The sequence below is a fragment of the Cydia fagiglandana genome, chromosome 27 (assembly GCF_963556715.1).
Source record: "Cydia fagiglandana chromosome 27, ilCydFagi1.1, whole genome shotgun sequence".
Taxonomy (NCBI): Eukaryota; Metazoa; Arthropoda; class Insecta; order Lepidoptera; family Tortricidae; genus Cydia; species Cydia fagiglandana.
This window is the reverse complement of record NC_085958.1, coordinates 2,037,815-2,058,821: the sequence shown is the minus strand read 5'-3', so window position 1 is coordinate 2,058,821 and position 21,007 is coordinate 2,037,815. Positions and strand designations below refer to the sequence as shown.

Sequence of the window (21,007 nt, the reverse complement as noted above, 5' to 3'; positions counted from 1 at the left end):
TATCCAAAAAACCGACCCTTCCCGTGAATAATCAGTTCTTGGATTTTTTTTTTCGTATGTCCCTCGGGGGAATCACTGGGAGTGTAAATTCAAAAAGTAGACTGAATCAGGGTCCTGTGTATATTCGAAAAACGGTTTTTCTTGAATAACTAGGTCATTTTTGATTTTACAGTAAAACCGTGAGGACAAAAATTGTTCAGAATTTGATTCTCTACAACTTCGTTTCCCTTCATTTATGCCGTAAAGCGTGGAACATAGGAGATAATGATAATATTTTGAATTTGTCGCGTTTTTCAGGTTTAATTTCTAAAATATCGATTTTGGGGGAAAGAAGGTAGGAACCAAAATTATTCAGAATTTGATTCTCTACAAGTTTAGTCCTCTTCATTTATGTCGTAAAGTTGAAAATAAACGAGATGTTGAAAATATTTTGAATTTGTCGCTTTTTTCAAATTTTATTTCCAAACTATCGATCCTAGAAGAAAAATTGTGAGGACCAAACTTGTAGAGAATCAAATTTTCTAAAATTTTTGTCCTCACGGTTTTACTGTAAAACCAAAAATGACCGAGTTATTCAAGAAAAACCGTTTTTGGAATATACACAGGACCCTGATTCAGTCTACTTTTTGAATTTACACTCCCAGTGATTCCCCCGAGGGACGTACAAAAAAAATCCAAGAACTGATTATTCACGGGAAGGGTCGGTTTTTTGGATATAATGACTAGACTAACTTGTAGAGAATCAAATTTCCTACAATTTTTGTCCTTACGGTTTTACTGTAAAATCAAAAATGGCCGAGTTATTGAAGAAAAACCGTTTTTTTGGAAAAAAAAACCATTTTTTGAATATACGCAGGAGCCTGATTAAGCCTACTTTTTGAATTTACACTCCCAGTGACCCCCCGAGGGACCTACGAAAAAAAAATCCAAGAACTAATTATTCACGGGTCAAAATCTATAATGACTGTACTAAGCGTATCTTTATGAAATGTTGTCACAGTAATACCTGTAGTACATTACCTAATAACTATTAAGTTAAAAAACCGGGCAAGTGCGAGTCGGACTCGCGCACGAAGGGTTCCGTACCATAATGCAAAAAAAAAAAACAAAAAAAAAGCAAATAAAAAACGGTCACCCATCCAAGTACTGACCACTCCCGACGTTGCTTAACTTTGGTCAAAAATCACGTTTGTTGTATGGGAGCCCCATTTAAATCTTTATTTTATTCTGTTTTTAGTATTTGTTGTTATAGCGGCAACAGAAATACATCATCTGTGAAAATTTCAACTGTCTAGCTATCACGGTTCGTGAGATACAGCCTGGTGACAGACGGACGGACGGACGGACAGCGAAGTCTTAGTAATAGGGTCCCGTTTTACCCTTTGGGTACGGAACCCTAAAAAATCTCCCGACGCTATATGCCCACCAAATTCATTTTATGCCAAAAATGCTTTACATCATTTTGGCAAAGAGCTAATACTTGATAGGTACTCTTCAAGCTGCTGAATAGTTTTTTATGAAACATACCTAAGATCCACCGCAAGAAAACTTGCTTATGGATCATTCCATGAAATTGTCTACCGTTTGTACCGTACAACCGCGAATTTTCTGAAGATTTGCAGGTATAAGAGTTTCCTTTTCTATGACAAATGGTCAAAAATATGTATAGAAAAATTAAATAATCGCCTGCTTTAAATGCCAAGAAATAAAATGCGTTTGTACGGGACAGCCCGTGGAATGCTCCTTATTCGTAAAAAAACCCTATCGAAATCGGTCCATACTTTGGAGAGTTATGATGCCACAAACAGACAGACAGACAGACAGACAAAAACAATGTCATCATAGTATTGCTTCCGCTGCTAATCTAATTTTCATGTATTTGATTTGATACTATGTTTCACAAGTAGGTATAAATACTTTGTTCCGTGTCGTAATGAGTCATAGAAATCAGTCTAATCTGAGATTATCTAAGAATTCGTAGATTATGCTACACACTTCATTCATGAAATATCTAATTTAAAAACAACACAAAAAAGTGATTCTAAAAACAATAGGATTTTTTTTTTACTAGTACCAGTATAAGTATAATGTATATCTTTCACCGCAGCATCGCGTATAGCTTCTCTTTATTCTTCGAAAATTGATTATAAAGTTGCATTTTATCCACAAGAGTGGTAAAGAAATTTGATGCAATCCTTTCATGAGTTGTTATTAGGTTGATGCCAACATGATTGTTGGCTTTTAGTGATGATTTTAAATGACATTTAAGTAGCGTTCATTTAAGTTTAAATTAATAGATATATATAGTTAGTTTTAAATTATTCTAATGCACCTTACCTACTCGTTGTTAGTACCCTTACCATGAGTTTGACACTGACATATTCGCTAAAGAATGCGTAAACTAACTCGCATTCTGTTTGAGTTAACGCTATCGCTATCGAATATGTCAGTGTCTAACTCGTGGTAAGGATAAAGGCATTGGTTTGGTAATAACTACCATATGAAGACCGTTAATCCGCATGAATTTTGAAATAATTTATACCCTAGGATTTTTTTGTATTTGTACTAGTCTACTAGTAGTTTATATCAGGGGCTCAACTATGCCAAAATATAGTAATTTAGTATATTTTACTCTAAATTGATATATTTTACTCAAATGTTAGGCACGTAAAACCTCCCAACTACTTATACAGGCTGATTTCTGGGTCGTGATCCAGAACCACTTTTTCTGACTCTGTAAATGATCCACATTATCATATGGTAGTATTAGATTAAAAGATAATTACTTTAATTATTCTTATTTTTCAAGAAAAATTAATGTTATACTAAGTTATTATGGTCACCCTATGACTTTTGACATACGCTGTATGGAAAGCGACAAGACGTCACATTGAGTAGGGTCACCAAATTGTATGCAAAAATGTTTTTTCCTACTTGTCATCTGGAAAATAATCATCATTATTGGTGATAAACAATAATTAACAACATCATTAGGCTCATCTTTGGATTCTGTACCTATGATGTCTGGCTTTCTTGCTCCACGACCCCGAAATCAGCCTGTATAGTCCAGACGATTTCAACTATGCTCCAAAATTAACTCGAATATTTTAGTTCAGATGTGACTTTTATTCGAATATCGTATTTCTATGGCATGATGTTTATAATAAAACCGGCCAAGTGCGAGTCGGACTCGCGAGGAGCTAGATCAGGGCTATAACCGCAAAATCGAAGTTCGCAAATTGCGGGGATCTTACTATTTTACTCCAACGACGGTGTAATTAGAGTGACAGAGAAAAATCCCCGCAATTTGCGAATTTCGGTTTTCGCGGTAGCCCTCAGTGCCCCAAACGCGTTAGTTCCGCGTAGCATTATTCCCGGTCGCATTTTTCCCCACTTTTCATGGACGTCACACTAAATTAATAGGTTAGGTAGGTTAGGTTCGTTAGGTAGCTTTAGATGCCCGAAGGGCAAACCGCCCAGAAATAGGAGCCCCGCGTCTAGCGAAGTTGTGAACTACCGCTACGCGGAACGCGGAACTAACGCTACGCGGAACGCGGAACTAACGCTACGCGGAACGCGGAACTAACGCTAATAGTGGGGGAAAATGCGACCGGGAATAATGCTATCCGGAACTAACGCGAGTGGGGAAAAATGCGATCGGGAATAATGCTACGCGGAACTAACGCGTTTGGGGCACTGATCTAGCTCCTTGGACTCGCGCGCAAAAGGTTCCATTACGAAAAAAACGGCAAAATAATCACGTTTGTTGTATGGGAGCCCCACTTGAATATTTGGGTCAAACAGATCACTGTGTTAATATGTCTTTCCTGTAGACATACACAATAGTTAAGGGCTATAAAGGTTAATTTTCTTATTTAATCCTTATCCACGTGAAAAGGTCCTCCTTTTATTTACAGAACTATGATAAAATCATTACTTAACTACATGCCCACAAGCTGTTAACTATTGCCCACAGGAGAGAAAAATTTACCGTTCGCGCGAACACACTAGTTTTGTGTATGTCTACAGGAAAGACATAACTCAGTGATCTGTTTGACCCATTTATTTTATTTTGTTTTAAGTCTGTTGTTATAGCGGCAACAGATATACATAATCTGTGAAAATTTCAACTCTCTACCTATAGCGGTTCATGAGTTACAGCAGGGTGACAGAGAGACAGACGGACGGACAGCGGGGCCTTAGTAATAGCCTAATAGAGTCTATTTTTACCCTTTGGACACGGAAGTACGGAACCAAAGAAAAAACACAGAAGGATTCAAAACATACACTGCTTTATAGGTACCTACTTAATTACGTACTGGTTTTGTTTGGGGTACTAGACTATAGTTAAAATCCGGATTTACAGCAAATGTTTTCAAGTAAAGTAACATTCCATTTCTGACCGCAGCTGCACTACTATTACGAAAGCGTCGGTGTTATTGTCAATTTCCATAGTAAAGATGAATGGTAAGTAGTGCTGCTGTGGTTGGAAATGGACTGTCAGCTTAAATATTCTCAAACGTACCTTGTGGTCTCACTAAACTAAACAAAACGAACAAATAGCACACACTAAAACTAAGATCCATGGTTGATCCAAAGTGCTGGCGTCAACCGACTATTACTGACCAAAAACGTTGGACCTTGCTGATAAAAATACAACAAGACGACGAAGGCATCAGAGATTAAGTATTTAAAGAACAGATAGGTGAGATAGGCAGGTTAACATAATAATAATACATAGTAAGCTTCTATATTCTTCTTCTACACAGTCAGACGCGCCACGGACACGGTAGAAAAGCGCATTATTACCGGGAGTGTCGACGGACGAAGGAGTACCTAGAGGGCGTGCACCCGGTAGATGGTCAGATATATGTGGTCCAAAATATTACCCAGACCTCGCTCCAGGCAACGATGCAGATGGCCGAAGATCGAGAGGCCTGGAGAGCAGTGGTAGGAAGAATAACCCATAGGAATCACGTCCCTGGTCAGATGAGGTCACAACCACGAAGAAGTAGGCTTCTATGTCGCGTGCCAAATTCCCGCAGCGGAAGGGATATTAAAATGGCTACGTCTGCCGGCCTCCATTTCGCACAATTTGCCGCGTCTGTTAATTAAATCAATGTTGATTGTATAGCCATAAGACCGTGTCACATATTTTTGCGGCTTTCGATGAGTAACATATTATTGCTGGTGACTGTACCTACCTAGTCTTGTATGAGTGAGCAGAGTTCTCCAAATTATCAAGTGGAAGTGGAAAATTTACGCAGAAACGTCGCCTCTGATTACAATAACTTTTATTCTATGTTCAAGATTATTGATTTGGTTATCTTAAGATAAGCTATAGGTACACAAGAGCTGTGTGCTTTGCTATATTGGTAGTTAAGGGAAATAAATAAGGTTGAATATTCAAAACCATTGTGGGGATGTGGGGCATCTTCGAAACGAAGCCCTGTTGATATTGCTTAAAAGGATAAGCTTGTTAAGCAAATAAGGAGTGGCATTAATTCAAAATAATATTATAACTACGAGAATCGGTTAAGAATTGCGACCTGTAGAGGAGAACATCCGGACATACAAAAGCAAAACGCCCGAGTCAAAACGTAGACCTTCGCTTCGCTTCGCTTCGGTCAATTAAATATACTTATATGTAGATACCTCGTTTTTTTAGCATTAGAAAAGAGGTAAACAATCTTGATGTGTCCTTTAATTGAAAAACACATTTTAAAAATAAGTTACGGCAAATATGTAACAATTATTAACCTAATACGATCATTTATAATGTTCTGCTTTCATAAGTAATCGTTTTTGGTTTTTAAAAAGCGTTTTTCAATTAAAAGACATGTCAAGATCGCTTACCTTCTTGCAAGTTCTTTCTAATGCTAAAATGCTTTAAAAAACGAACGATAACTATAGAAAAAACAAGAGCAATCGATTGGTGGAAGTTCCTCAAAGGTCAACAACACTCGAAAGCTCTAATCAAAGGGTTCAACAGCAAAACTGCTAAGGAGCTTCTAGGCTCAAAAGACACAAACCTGCACGATTACTAGAATACTGACTGGACACTGTAACTTGAACAAACAGAATGTTGAATGTTTCAAATCGGAAAAAACTAGATACGGTCAGGAAATGAATGCTCAAAAAACGTTGTAGAGGGAAATGCTAGGAACACAATTTTTGACTCCGTAACTTTGTTTGGACTAGTTAGGAGGTGAACATATAAAAAGTCCCCGGCTGTAGCCCCGGTGCGGGGGGGGGGGGGGGGGGTAGAGGGGGGTAAGAACGTCGAATTTTTCGGTTTTTCATTGATATCTTGGAAACTTTGCGTCTTAGCGACATGACTACTAAGACAAACCGAAAGCTGATAAAATTAGTTACAAGTTTTATCCAGTCAAGTTTTTCGATATCTTGAATAGTTTTTGAGATACCCGCTCTTGAAAGTTTATTTAGGGATTTTAATTTTATCTTGATATCTACATCAGTGAAGCTGTTAGGCCATGTTTGGTATCATTTTTGTATAAATCGGGGGTGCTGATTTCATTTATGGTATCACATTGACACTATTTCGAAGTAAAATCAAAATTTTAAAAAACATTTTTTTAAATCCCTCTTCACGCTTAAACAGCTGAACCAATTTCGTTGAAATTTGGTATAGAAATAGTTTCAGTCTCGACAAAGGACATAAGATAGTTTTTATAACCAAAAACATCTTTTGAGGGTGTGAAAAGTGGGGTGGAAGTTTGTATGGAGAGTCAATAACGGCTGAACCGGTTTAAATGAAATTTGGGGTGGTATACATCTGTGATTTAGATGAAAATGATACCAAACATGACTTGAAATAACATGTGCGTGAAAATATACTACAAATGAGCGATTGAGAATAAGGGTTGGTTAGGTAAAGTCAGCAGCAAAAGTTGCTAAGCGGGCCAGGTGTTCAAAATGATCTTGACACGACCTTATTGTTAAGAGAATAAGAGCGTGTCAAGGTAAATTTGAATACCTCGCCCGCTTAGCAACTTCTGCTGCTGACTGTACTTTGAAAATAAATAAAACATTCATACTTTAATCAAACATTTTATTTTATAACCTTATAACAATAGCCTCGTATTCTAAGTTGAATTAAATTAATAAAATAGTAAAAATTATATAAACTATAGTCTATTATTAATCCCACCTACGTGGATTTCGCCAGATGACAAGCAAAAGTCACTAATTACTAAAAAAAATTAAACAAAAATCGACCTTCTCTTACTACTAATATGGTTCACTATGGCTATGAACTTGTGGTGGTACTTCTAGTGACTTTTGCTTGTCACCCGACGATTTATTGTTTACATTCTTTGAACATCCATAGCATTTCCCAAACTTTAAGTCGCGACCCATTGGAACATAAGACTGGGGCTGGGGCTATCTCCTTCCTGTCCCTCCCCTCTTCCCTTTACCCCTCACCCCTATTCCTTCCCCTCCCTTTCTTTCTTTTCTTTTCCCTTAAATTCCAACCGATGGGGGCTGGGGCTATCTGAGCGTTACAAATCCCTTCCCTTACCCCCTTCTCACCCTTTCCTATTCCCTCCCCCCTTTCCCTTCCACTCCCTTTCTTTCTTTTCTTTCCCCTTTTTAAGACGGTCAAGAGGTGAGTCCCTGCTTTAGCTGTTCTTATATGGGTCGGAGCCCTGAGAGCCTACCGCGTACGTTCGACGTGTTGCCTCCCTGTCACACTTAAGTACGAGTTTACAAGTGGAACAGAGAGGCACGTCGAACGTGGTTCGTGGTAGGCCATCTGTCAACTTTGATGGGGTTGTGCACAAATCACGCGAGGTGTTTTCGGCTACTTTTTGACCCCCCCCCCCCCCCTTAGTGATATTTGGTGAGGTTTTTGGCTGCCCCCCTCCCCCCACACAACCTCACGTGTATTTTTTTTTATTTTTTCATTCTACCTAATTTTAAGATAATTAGTATTTTTATTTCGACTTAAAATACGTGAGTGACCCGTATTCAAAATAGTATTGGATGTAGAAAATCTTGTTTATTTTTCTATTTTCGTTAAATAGACGGGCTATTTTGAAGTGCAGAGCGAAGAAACCATGTGGTAGGTTTATTTTCTTAGTTTCGCTCACGTGATCGAACCTTGCGTGATTTGTGCACAAGCCCTTTGGGAACGCATTATAGTTTATATATAGTTGTCGTCGGCCGGGGCGCGTTTGTAGAAGGCCCGGGACACGTCCACGGGCCCGCGGAAGCCGAGCCAGCCGAAGTAGCCGCGCCTCCAGAGCAGCATCAGAGACAACATGATTGGAACTGCCAGGAGAACACCTGAAACAGTGACAAACGCGTTTTACACAAATTATGGCCAGCATAAATATAAACTATTTTGTTAGAATTTATTGTCTGTGAAATATGTAGTTATTTGTTTTACAAGGGGGCAAAATTGTTGTTTAACCACTCGTGCTAATATTGATACCCGAGCAAGCGAAAGATTCCAAAATTGAACCACGAGCGTAGCGAGTGGTTCGAAAAATGGAATCTTGAGCGTTGCGAGGGTTTCAAAGCACGAGGGTTAAACAAAATTTGTCCCCGAGTGAAACACAAAATTTTTCACCACACCAACCCGAGGCAAATATTAAATGTAAAATATTAAACAAAATCAAACCAAGTCAAATCCAAATGAATGTTATTAAATATTTATCATCCAAAATCATCATTTAAAAGTCAATTCTACCAGCACACATAACAAAACAACTCAAAATTTGCATTTGATTACCTACTTTGCCTCACATGTGAATAAAATGCAACTTTGCTATCAGTTTTTGAAGTGCAAAGTAAGCCATTTCGAGCTGGTGTGGTGAAAAGGTTATTATTACGTAGTCGATTTGAAATTTACATTTTTAATATCTCAGAAGCAGAAAGAAATTTGAATTGATCTTTTTTCTAGCTCAGTCCAGATAACCTCCTAAGGCCCAGCCATACAAATGAACAATCCAGTATTTGTCACTGAAATTTGCACCTATAATGCAGGGAATAGAGTTGATATTGATTTTGAAAATTGAACGAAACAAAACAAACGCGACTCTATTCCAATTAAATATGGTTTAAATTTCATCGAACTGAATAAGTACTATAGGTAGGACCTTGGGCCAGACGAGGTTAGACTCACCAATGAGCGTGCCAAGGAGTATAGCTCCGTCCCTCTCTGGCCTGTTGCCGTACTTGTCTACACATCTCATGTGACTCTTCTTATCGTGCAGCTGTTTCATTGTGAGACCACGCATCTCAACCGGCTCCTGGCAACTGAAAAAATATTTTGTCTAAATTTTATTTTTAATAAAAGCTTTTATCGCTGACTGTAGAGGCAACTATAGACCGACCCGCGACCGCTTAAATAAGTCCTCGCCTGCGCGGTACGGGGGCGACGGGGTATAACGACTAAGGGTCGCGGGGAAGGTGCGGGCGGCAGACGTACGGCGAATACGACTATTCTACTTAATTACTCCCGAATAACTGATGTCCCAGCAAAATATCAAAACAGAGATTTGTGAAACGATTATCCGACGAAGTCTACGAATTTGTGTTGTGTTTTTTTTTTATTTATTGGAAAACCAACAGCACGTGAAACATATTAGCACTATGTCTAAAAATCGGAGGCCAATTATAGGTTCTCACAGATAGAATTTACATAGAAGATAACTTCGCTAAGTAAGTATATATAGTTTACAATTCTGCGTAGACTAAGCAAGTACATACATAAATTAAAAATAAAAACTATTGAGGACATAAATCATTACAGACAAGATACAAAGGTCAAGCTCACTCAAAGAATTTAAGCGTTAAAATACGTCGTATAGACTGCGTATTTATATTAAACACATCAATATCGTGCTCTCTTGACATGTTGTGGGTGGACATCGAAAATTCAAACCATCCGTCCCACATATGATAATTATTGTCCATAGTCCGACACACAAAAACACTCACTACATCCGCGCACCACGGCCACGGGATGTCAGACACATCGCTTCTTCAAGAAGCTGTATAAACTTACACTAGTTTCACAGACTCGTTGGTTGCCCTGCCCGACCCTCGACGTAGGTAACCAGGTCGTCAATCATCCATTGCGTGGAGCAGTTACATAACCACGGGTTGTCGGAGGCGTCTAGCTTTCTATAAAAAACTTACACTAGTTTCTCAGATTCGTTGGTTGCCCGACGCTCATCGTAGGTAACCAGGTCGTTAACCATCCATTGCGTGGAGCAGTCACATAACCACGGGTTGTCGGAGGCGTCTAGCTTTCTATATAAACTTACACTAGTTTCTCAGACTCGTTGGTTGCCCGACGCTCATCGTAGGTAACCAGGTCGTCAACCATCCATTGCGTGGAGCAGTCACATAACCACGGGTTGTCGGAGGCATCTAGCTTTCTATATAAACTTACACTAGTTTCTCAGACTTGTTGGTTGCCCGACGCTCGACGTAGGTAGCCAGGTCGTCAACCATCCATTGCGTGGAGCAGTCACATAACCACGGGTTGTCGGAGGCGTCTAGCTTTCTATAAAAAACTTACACTAGTTTCTCAGACTCGTTGGTTGCCCGACGCTCATCGTAGGTAACCAGGTCGTTAACCATCCATTGCGTGGAGCAGTCACATAACCACGGGTTGTCGGAGGCGTCTAGCTTTCTATATAAACTTACACTAGTTTCTCAGACTCGTTGGTTGCCCGACGCTCATCGTAGGTAACCAGGTCGTCAACCATCCATTGCGTGGAGCAGTCACATAACCACGGGTTGTCGGAGGCGTCTAGCTTTCTATATAAACTTACACTAGTTTCTCAGACTCGTTGGTTGCCCGACGCTCATCGTAGGTAACCAGGTCGTCAACCATCCATTGCGTGGAGCAGTCACATAACCACGGGTTGTCGGAGGCGTCTAGCTTTCTATATAAACTTACACTAGTTTCTCAGACTTGTTGGTTGCCCGACGCTCGACGTAGGTAGCCAGGTCGTCAACCATCCATTGCGTGGAGCAGTCACATAACCACGGGTTGTCGGAGGCGTCTAGCTTTCTATATAAACTTACACTAGCTTCTCAGACTCGTTGGTTGCCCGACGCTCGACGTAGGTAACCAGGTCGTCAACCATCCATTGCGTGGAGCAGTCGCATAACCACGGGTTGTCGGAGACGTCTAGTTTTTCGACCAGCTCCCAGCGGGAGAGGAGACGGCGGTCGATTTCTGTGAGATTGTTGGATTGAAGGTATAGCTGGAACAATAAAAAATACGTAAGTATGTTTATGAACTCTTAAGATTCTGGTTTCCAAATAAAAGAAAAACCGGGCAAGTGCGAGTCGGACTCGCGCACGAAGGGTTCCGTACCATAATGCTAAAAACGGCAAAAAAAAAACGGTCACCCATCCAAGTACTGACCCCGCCCGACGTTGCTTAACTTTGGTCAAAAATCACGTTTGTTGTATGGGAGCCCCGCTTAAATCTTTATTTTATTCTGTATTTAGTATTTGTTGTTATAGCGGCAACAGAAATACATCATCTGTGAAAATTTCAACTGTGTGTAGCTAGCTATCACGGTTCGTGAGATACAGCCTGGTAACAGACGGACGGACGGACGGACAGCGAAGTCTTAGTAATAGGGTCCCGTTTTACCCTTTGGGTACGGAACCCTAAAAAGCTGGTGTCGTGTCGTATCAAAAAGTCAAAGATATGGCTTATGAGAGGGAGAAATGGGTAATACTCCACCGACAAGAGGATACCTCTTAAATTGAATCAGTATGGAGAAGTCAGAAACAATGAGAGATAGCGAAACCTGTTCTTAGGAACCATGGCTTCGATTTTAGATTTAATAATAATGACATTCAAACTTTTTTTAAACTCTCATCACCTGACGACCAGTCTGGCCTAGTGGGTAGTGACCCTGCCTGTGAAGCCGATGGTCCTGGGTTCGAATCCCAGTAAGGGCATTTATTTGTGTGATGACACAGATATTTGTTCCTGAGTCATGGTTGCTTTCTATGTATAGGTATTTAAGTACATATTTATATATTATATATATCGTTGTCTGAGTACCCACAACACAAGCCTTCTTGAGCTTACTGTGGGACTTAGTCAATCTGTGTAAGAATGTCCTAGAATATTTTTTTTTTATTTATTTATAACCGGGAATCGAACCTGGTTGAAGTTTCTGATTGATAAATGACACATAAAACCTCTTTTAGAATCAAGCCTTACCTCTTTGACCTGCGGCCAAACGTAGTTCTCCCCCTGGTCATCAGGCCTCGCCAGTGCCTTAGGAGCAATCTCAGCCAGCTTGGGATTGAAGCTGATATGCAGCTTGGACAGCGTCTTCAGACCAGCTAGGGCTCCGGTCCCGATGCGGCGGAGTTCCGGCATATTGCACATGTGTAGTTCTTGCAGTTTGCGTAGCATAGGGAACCCGCTGAAACATGGGAAAGAACTTGGTCAATACCTTTGGTTTCCATTGGGAAACCGCTGAAACATGGGAAAGAACTTGGTCAATACCTTTGGTTTCCATTGGGAAACCGCTGAAACATAGGAAAGAACATAGTCAATACCTTTGGTTTCCATTGGGAACACGCTGCAACATGGGAAAGAACTTGGTCAATATTGGTTTCCATTTGTTATCTATGAAAAGGGACCTTACTAAAAACTACGGAACCCTCGGTGGGCGAGTCCGACTCGCACTTGTCCGGTTTTTATGTCTATTCATTTCGCTGACATCAACCAGTGTGAGTGATTATCAAGATAGTATTAAAACAATATCAAAACCGATACAAATTGTGGAATCAGAATTGACTCCGGCTTTTACTAAGGTGAGCCTGATGCTATTTGTGACGTTATCTATGAAAAGGGACCTTATTGTCGATGGCGCTTACGCCATTATTAGCGATGCTCCGATATAAATACAATGCCGCGCGACGCTGTGCGGCGTAAGCGCCATCGACAATAAGGTCCCTTTTCATAGATGATGCCCCATTTTTCAATCATCATATCAGCGTAGCTTACGAACACAACTCTTTTGAATGTTCTGAGAATGCTAGAGTTAGACCAAGAAAAGTCTGCAGCGATTTTGATAGCCCACGCAGTGCAAGTGTTATTTTATACGTCATAATTTCATAGAAGATTGACGTTTAAAATAACACTTGTACTGCGTGGGCTATCAAAATCTCTGCGGACTTTTCTTGATTTAACTCTAGGAGTACAATTGGTAGACTAGGTGATATACAGGTTGGCTAAAAATAAATGGATTCCCGTTGCCAGGGAGGTTTTGGGATTATACTGAGCAACTTTTACTATGGGACCAACCCCGAAATCGCGAAAGAAATTTGGCTAGTCCATTGTCTATGGGAGGGTAAACTTTTTTTCGCGATTACGTGGTTGGTCCCATTTATTATTTATTTATTAGTCAAATAAGTAATACAGCATTACAGTAAAACCAAGGCACTGTGAAACTACAAAATAAAATACAATAAGTACAAATAAACTACAAAAAAAAAAAAGTTGCCCATAGTAAAAGTTGCTCAGTATAATCCCAAAACCTACCTGGCAACGGGAACGCACTTATTTTTTAGCCACCGTGTAGATTCAATATAGTTGAAACAAGAAAAGTCTGCAGAGATATTGATAGTGCAAGTGCAAGTGTTATTTTAAACGTCAAACTTCTATCAATTACTTATGACGTACCTTATAAACAACTCTTGCACAGCGCGGGCCTTTACACCGCACCGCATGCGCCGTTAAGTGGGTTAGGTTAGGTTTGAACTGCGATCCTCACAGAACCGAACAAAAGTGGGTTAGGTTTGGTTAGAACTGCGAGCCTTACAGAAACGAAATGCTACTAGAAAATCCGACGTGTCGGAAGCCGGTGTTGCTCGAAGGCGCGGGCTATCAAAATCACTGCCGACTTTTCTTGGTCTAATGGCTCCTCTACACGATGGGCCCGCGCCGGCCACTCCAAGGGACGCCATGCGGTAGAATGAGATAGCAATATCACTTGCTCCCCCTAACGCATTAACTCTATCCGTAACACTCACAGAGCATCCTCTTTGTCCATATCCAGCTCCGCAATAGGGTTCTGGTTCAGGTTCAGATACACCAGGTTCTTGGTCTCCTCCAACTCCTGGGGCACCATGGTCAGCTTGTTGTCGCTGAGGTCCAAGTATTCCAGGTACCGGGGGGTGTGGAGAAATTTGTCCGGGATCTCCGTCAGCTGGCAGGAGCGGAGGCGCAGATCCTGGAGAGGAAGGAAGTAAAGGTTTAGCCGTAGAAAACCGCGCATTGCAAGCGTGTTGCAAATCGTATTATTCGTATTAGAGCCTGACCAAGTAATCAAGCTAGTTAGCTTGTAAAACTAAGTGAGGGTTAGGAAGATTTTCACTATGCAGATTTCTGCATGACATTAGCAATGACAAAGAGATAATGAAAATTCCTCACTTAGTTTTATTAAAGTCGGTGCAAAGTTAGCTTAGACGAACTCTATGACATTCTAGCGAGCAGTTGACGATGGACAAAATATGAACGTATAACCTTTTCCTTTCCCTTATCCTTCATTTAGAGAGGGATTTTGCCATGTAAGTGAGACTGAACAACTTGCAGGAGACCAAAGCTTGAAAAAAAGCTAATGGCGAGGCCAAAGACCGAGCTCCACGTAAGATTGGAGGCCAAAAACGTGATCGCGCACGTCCAAGCGGGCCCGAAGGAAAGCTGCGGGAGAGCAGATTATCCACCCTCCTCAGTCGTTCACTCTTGACAGAGTGATCATGGTTGTGTGATGATACTCTTTGCCTTATCAGATCTGTCTAACGCGTACCAAGCGACCATGTGACCGCTTGCCTTCCACTTAGGGGTGAACTGAAAACCAGCGCTGTGACAGCTAGTCTGTAACACAGCAAATGCTGAGTCCATCCCTATTGTCACACTATTGGTTGTTTATAACTTTTATAAATAAGTTTTATAACATAAGAACGATTAATGTCAATCTATGTTAATTTCATTGTTGCTGATTCAACATGTATATTTTTTGTTTGTTTTGTTTTTATCGTCTTTGTTTTCTTGTATGTGTGTGGCAATAAATAATAATTATTCTTATTCTATTCTTATTCTTATCCTGGACGACAAATCGACAAGCAGATTATACGTACCTTCAACATAGGTAAGCTGGAGATAGCGATAAGTGTAACATGGTCGATGGTAGTCAGTGGGTTCCCAGTAAGGTCCAGAGACGTCAGCTCAGGAAGATGCTCGAAGAGATCCTGGTTGAGGGAGTGGAACTGGTTGTAGGCTAGGTTCAGGGTACGCATGGAGGAGAGTGGCTCGTATTCTTCGGCGGAGAATTTACCCTGGAACAATATAAAAGTATTTATAATTAAGGTAAACGTACCGTACGTAATAGAGGTGACAGCAAGGTGTCATCTATAGGACATTGGCATGTCGAGCACTGTCTTTCTGTCGCCTCTATTGGCAATGACTTAAAGTTTCGTTAAGTACGTTTACGTTACATATGATTGGAAAGCATCCTGATTAGTGAGTATTATATTCTTTGATCCTGATCCTGATAGCCTGTTATTGTATTAATATTAAGTATGTGGAAGTCAGTTTTAGGCGTGGTCTTACCTCAAAAGCATGCGGACTGAGCTTAGAAGTCAGCCTATTATAGCTCAAATCCAGCACCCTCATCTCTTGCAGATCTCTAAAGCTGGCATTTTCGATGTTCTCTATCTTGTTATTTGAGAGATTCAGCTCTTCAATGGGAAGGTCTGCCATTATTGTGATGTTGGTTATTACGTTGTCACTCAGGTCGACTATTGTGGGTTTGATGTCGGTTAGTTCTGTAACATTAGAAGTAAATTGTATATACCGACTCATAATTCATTAAGGAAGTATCGGTCAGACTAACAGGTGTCTCGGGCGACCACAGGGCACGGGCAGGCTCCTTTTTTGCACAAAGATTAGGTTGACTCAGGGTAGACCGGGCCGTGTCCGGGTCGGAGCTTCCGGGTTTTCTATGGTAAGCATCACGTGATCGCCTGTCATGTCATAGAAAAGCGCCTGAAGCGCCGGTCCGGACAAGGCCCGGTCTAACGTGAGTCATCCTTAAGTCTGACGCTGTAAAGGGGCAATAAAAAAAAAAAATCATTTTATTTCGGATATAAATCCATAGTTGTTAGTTACAAACATTTAAAAATTAACTTATAAAATAGTGTTAGTAGAATTACAATGTAATCTTAACCTAAGTACTTAACTACTTATTCACTACAGTGTGGAGTTTTGACCACTGCTGCAGCAGGGGGGAGTCCCACCTATCCAACAACGCTATCATGATACTGTTAGCGCTGCCCCCAGCCGCCAGCGTCCTGGACATCATTCCAAAAGCGGGTAGCTTTGGGGAGGCATTTTATATTTAGTTTATAAATAAGTATATGTATATAAGTGTCGTGTACAATATTTATTTTAGAGATGCACCGATTTCCGGTTACTATCCGGTAACCAGCCTATCCGGCCATTATGTTACTATCCGGACAGATACCGGATAGCGACCTTCTATCCGGCCGGATACCGGATAGTGACCTACTATAAGGCCGGATACCGGATAGTAACATTGCTTGATTTCGGAGTAAACAAATTGGATTTAAGAATCAGACACGGTCATAATCGTACTTGATTATTATTTTAAAACAATTTTATCATTCCACTGACTTGCACGCGCACTTATTTCGAACCTAGAAATGAGTCCGCGCGAACATTTACTAGGAAACAGGTAAAACCATCAGAATGCGCACCTGAAAATCCGAAATGTAGCTGTCCACTAACCGAATATTCGGCGGCCGGATACCGGATATTCGGCCGATGGTCAGGCCGAATATCCGGTATCCGGCCAAACAACTATCCGCTGCATCTCTAATTTATTTGTTGTACCTAACTTACTGAATTAGCTTAAAGCACTTGGCAATTAATTTATGTATAAAAAAAGCATAAGGCATAGTATGTCAAGGCATAGTTTAATACGGCCCGTTGGAGGCCTGGAGGGTCCGTGCGCGTTGGAGGGTCTGCCAGCTTGTGGGCTAAATCGGAAACATAAACATGTACATTGCCAAAAGCAATTGTCAACTACAGTTCTCGTACTTTTTCTTGTGCATAGTAGATTCTGCCATCTTGTGGGCTACTAAACTTCACATTTATGCCTCGCGCCAAAAATCTGACGGCTACTGATGTGCTGCCCTCTAAAGTTTATGCACGGTCCCTATACCCGAGAAATGGGCCCCAGCGGGGTCTTAGGAAGGGGTCTCTATTGTTTCCCAAATAGTTTTAAGTCATAATGTATTGTTTGTCCGAATTATCGTTAGTCATAATTGGTTTTTCTCAGAAACGCGTAGCTTTTCAGGATTGCCATAAAACAAACCTAACCTAACCTATCTACAGCATAACCTTACAAAAATCCTGAAAAGTTAACGGTTTCAGTTTTATGGCTAACGATAATATGACAAACAATACATTATGACTTAAAACTTTATGGGAAACAAAGGGACCTCCTTAGGAAGGCCTACCACAGCGAGGAGAGCTTGACGAGACGGCATGGTCAAAATATAAAACCTATGGAAGACTAAGTGTTAGGATCCTAGGGATTTGCTCCGTTCATTGAAGAGGACTTTGACGGGAGCCTAGTTATTCAGCTAAGAGTATTTGTTGGCCCACGACGGATTCATGCGTCACTGTCTGTTGCGGCGAACATTATTTGGTGGCCCATGAGGGGAAGAGATCGGGGTACATATCAAAACATGTTGTTAGATATAGTTAGACCGTAAAAAGTCTGCAGCGATTTTGATAGCCCACGCAGTGCAAGTGTCATTTTAAACGTCAAACTTCTATGAAATTATGACGTATAAATAACACTTACACTGCGTGGGCTATCAAATCCGCTGCAGACTTTTATTGGTGCGACTATACGTCGATATGGACTCAAATGAAACCACCGGTAGCTAGTTATGCACTGGTTTATTGACGTATTGGCATCGGGGTGGGCGTAGCCAGTCACATAATGCAAGCATACGCTATTGGTATATATAACATCCCTCCACCTAATAAAATATTAAACATATTAACCCTTTAACCTAATTTTATTTTAAACACTAGTAAAGCTTAAAATCTATTTTGGGACGGGAACACATTACTTCTCGTGTCTCGCCTACTAGTAGAAGCGGCCTATTTTGGTGGCGGCGGTGGCAGCAGTGGCGGCGGTGGCAGCAGTGGCGGCGGTGGCAGGAGTGGCGGCGGTGGCAGGAGTGGCGGCGGTTGCGGGAGTGGCGGCGGTGGCAGCGGTGGCCGCGGTGGCGGCAGTGGCGGCGGTGGCAGCGGTGGCCGCGGTGGCGGCGGTGGCCGCGGTGGCGGCGGTGGCGGCGGTGGCGGCAGTGGCGGCTCTTGCCTGGCGGCGGCCTATGCTGTAGGCGGGGGTGGCCGCGGTAGCGGCGGTGGCGGGAGTGGCGGCGGTGGCGGCGGTGGCGGCAGTGGCGGCCCTTGCCTGGCGGCGGCCTATTCTGGCAGCGGGGGTGGCCGCGGTGGCGGCAGTAGCGGCGGTAGCGGCGGTGGCGGCAGTGGCCGCGGTGGCGGCAGTGGCGGCTCTTGCATGGCGGCGGCCTATTCCGTAGGCGGGGGTGGCCGCGGTGGCGGCAGTGGCGGCAGTAGCGGCGGTGGCGGCAGTAGCGGCGGTAGCAGCGGTAGCGGCGTTGGCGGCTCTTGCATGGCGGCGGCCTATCCTATAGGCGGGCGTGGCCGCGGTAGCGGCAGTGGCGGCAGTAGCGGCGGTTGCGGCAGTGGCGGCAGTGGCCGCGGTGGCGGCAGTGGCGGCGGTGGCGGCTCTTGCATGGCGGCGGCTTATTCTATAGGCGGGGGTGGCCGCGGTGGCGGCGGTAGCGGCGGTGGCGGCAGTAGCGGCGGTAGCGGCAGTGGCGGCGGTGGCGGCTCTCGCCTGGCGGTGGCCTATTATGGTGGCCGCAGTGGCGTCAGATGCTGGGTTTGCGGCTGATTGCGCGGGACAGAACCATGTTACGAATTACGGTAATCAAACTAATATTTTAAAGTTCCATTTTCGCTTGTTCAGTAATAAACAACGACATGAGACTAGACCGTACACATAAGACTCATAAGATGTCGTTGGGTGGACGACATCCGGAAAATTGCGGGTCACTTCTGGATGAGATTAGCTCAGGACCGGGACAAGTGGCGTACTAGAAGAGAGGCCTATGCTCAGCAGTGGGCGATAAAGGGCTAATGATGAAGACTCAGCCTGACCGTTGCTTGCGGGATGGTACAATCAAGTGTAAAAATATGGGTGCACACATCATACTCAATAATATGTCCCAAAGCTCTATGCTCTTATTACTCGTAATTAAGAACTATGGGAGATATTTTTAGTAAGTTATATGTACCCATATCTTTACACGGCGATGACATAGCATAACGGCTCGATTCGGAAAATGAATTAAATTTCTACTAGACTTCAACAAGTTACGATATGGATAATTTAAAGTTGTAAGATAGATATGTCAAATTTGACGTTTCCGCGATTCTGGAGGTCCTCTTGAACGATTTAGACAAGTTATGACTTAGATATCCAAGTCACATCTAGTCGATATCTAATGTAGATGTAGTTGATCTCTAAATCGTCTCAAGATCTTGTGATTATCTCGAAATCCGAATAAGCCTGTAAGTCTCGACACGAAAAGAAGAAGATTTATTTACCTGCCCATTCTTCTAGTTTGAAGAAAGTGCCTAACTTCTGATCCTTGCAGTCCACCTTGCCGTCCTTACAAACGCAAACGCGGCAGATTCCGGTCTCTTTCGAAACTGCATTGTCTTGTGGAGTGGTGTCTGGTGCAGTGTTAGAGTCATCTAAAAAAAAACACAATATTTAAACTCACATTTATATGCGGTTCTATCAGGAATTTATTTTATTACCTTTATTTACCGACGTTAAAAAGAGATATATTTCCGTGTTCTTATAACCCGGCAACCTTCAAATCAAGAGTGAACAGGCACCTTCTGGGCGAGCTCGCTCCATCGTAGGCCACGTCTACGCCTCGGCTAGTCTGTGGCCATGAGTAAGCCCATTCATAATTAAAAAGAAAAAAAAAGATACCAAAGCGGCCTAAAAAAAGACGACAAATAAACATTTCAATTTCTATTTCTGTTGTATAATGTAGGTATATATACGTTTCCCACCGACCGACTGGAGTAAGGCCGCGACGGAGCGCATTTTCAATGTGACTATATTATATGGTTAAGCAGAGTATTTAGCCTAATAGATGCTAAAGTTCGACTGCTCAATATATCTACGAGCTTCGTAGGCAGACAACACGAATTAATAAAAAAAACCGGGCAAGTGCGAGTCGGACTCGCGCACGAAGGGTTCCGTACCATAATGCAAAAAAAAAAAACAAAAAAAAGCAAAAAAAGCGGTCACCCATCCAAGTACTGACCCCTCCCGACGTTGCTTAACTTTGGTCAAAAATCATGTTTGTTGTATGGGAGCCCCATTTAAATTTTTATTTTATTCTGTTTTTAGTATTTGTTGTTATAGCGGCAACAGAAATACATCATCTGTGAAAATGTCAACTGTCTAGCTATCACGATTCGTGAGATACAGCCTGGTGACAGACGGACGGACGGACGGACGGACGGACGGACAGCGAAGTCTTAGTAATAGGGTCCCGTTTTACCCTTTGGGTACGGAACCCTAACTAGTGGATATGAAATGACAGCTTTTTATTATGAAAACCAGTGGCAGACAACTAGAAAATTATTAGTTTTGCTACTCAACCACAGATGGCGTTGACAGCTGTAAAAGTTGTAATCTCGAAAACAGCTCTTAGAAACAAGAGTGCATCTACCCAGCAAGAGATGGCGTTATGAACTACGCAATTTAAAATTAGACTTAGTTTTATTGTGGGTTGCGACTGCGACAATTAATATAACATACCTAGAAATTAATTAATA

General features: G+C 42.0%; 3 protein-coding genes across 3 annotated transcripts in view; 2 read left to right on the top strand and 1 right to left on the bottom strand.

Moving 5' to 3' along the window:
- LOC134677990 (arginine-hydroxylase NDUFAF5, mitochondrial) overlaps positions 1 to 21,007 on the top strand; it is a 168,051-nt gene that overhangs the window by 60,065 nt on the left and 86,979 nt on the right. The window lies entirely within an intron of this gene.
- LOC134677792 (leucine-rich repeat neuronal protein 3-like) lies at positions 8,156 to 20,267 on the bottom strand. Its single transcript, XM_063536220.1, has 9 exons — positions 20,225 to 20,267; positions 19,754 to 19,903; positions 15,632 to 15,846; positions 15,160 to 15,357; positions 14,053 to 14,252; positions 12,230 to 12,437; positions 11,068 to 11,249; positions 9,152 to 9,285; positions 8,156 to 8,310 (listed from the first exon to the last, which is right to left on the bottom strand). Exons 1-9 carry the CDS (start codon positions 20,265 to 20,267, stop codon positions 8,168 to 8,170), a joined length of 1,473 nt encoding a protein of 490 aa, XP_063392290.1. The 3' UTR covers positions 8,156 to 8,167.
- Positions 16,336 to 19,037, top strand: LOC134677772 (loricrin-like). Its single transcript, XM_063536200.1, has 2 exons — positions 16,336 to 16,393; positions 18,208 to 19,037. The coding sequence occupies exons 1-2, from the start codon at positions 16,336 to 16,338 to the stop codon at positions 19,035 to 19,037; spliced, it is 888 nt and encodes a 295-aa protein (XP_063392270.1).

What these genes read in the sequence shown, in the direction of transcription:
- LOC134677772 (XM_063536200.1), top strand. Translation starts at nt 16,336, where the DNA reads ATGATACTGTTAGCGCTGCCCCCAGCCGCCAGCGTCCTGGACATCATT. An exon ending in GGACATCATTCCAAAAGCGG is followed by an intron (nt 16,394 to 18,207) that starts GTAGCTTTGGGG and finishes CTCGCCTACTAG; the next exon opens with TAGAAGCGGCCTATTTTGGT.
- LOC134677792 (XM_063536220.1), bottom strand. Translation starts at nt 20,267, where the DNA reads ATGCGCTCCGTCGCGGCCTTACTCCAGTCGGTCGGTGGGAAAC. An exon ending in CCAGTCGGTCGGTGGGAAAC is followed by an intron (nt 19,904 to 20,224) that starts GTATATATACCT and finishes GTTTTTTTTTAG; the next exon opens with ATGACTCTAACACTGCACCA. An exon ending in CAAACTAGAAGAATGGGCAG is followed by an intron (nt 15,847 to 19,753) that starts GTAAATAAATCT and finishes CTAATGTTACAG; the next exon opens with AACTAACCGACATCAAACCC.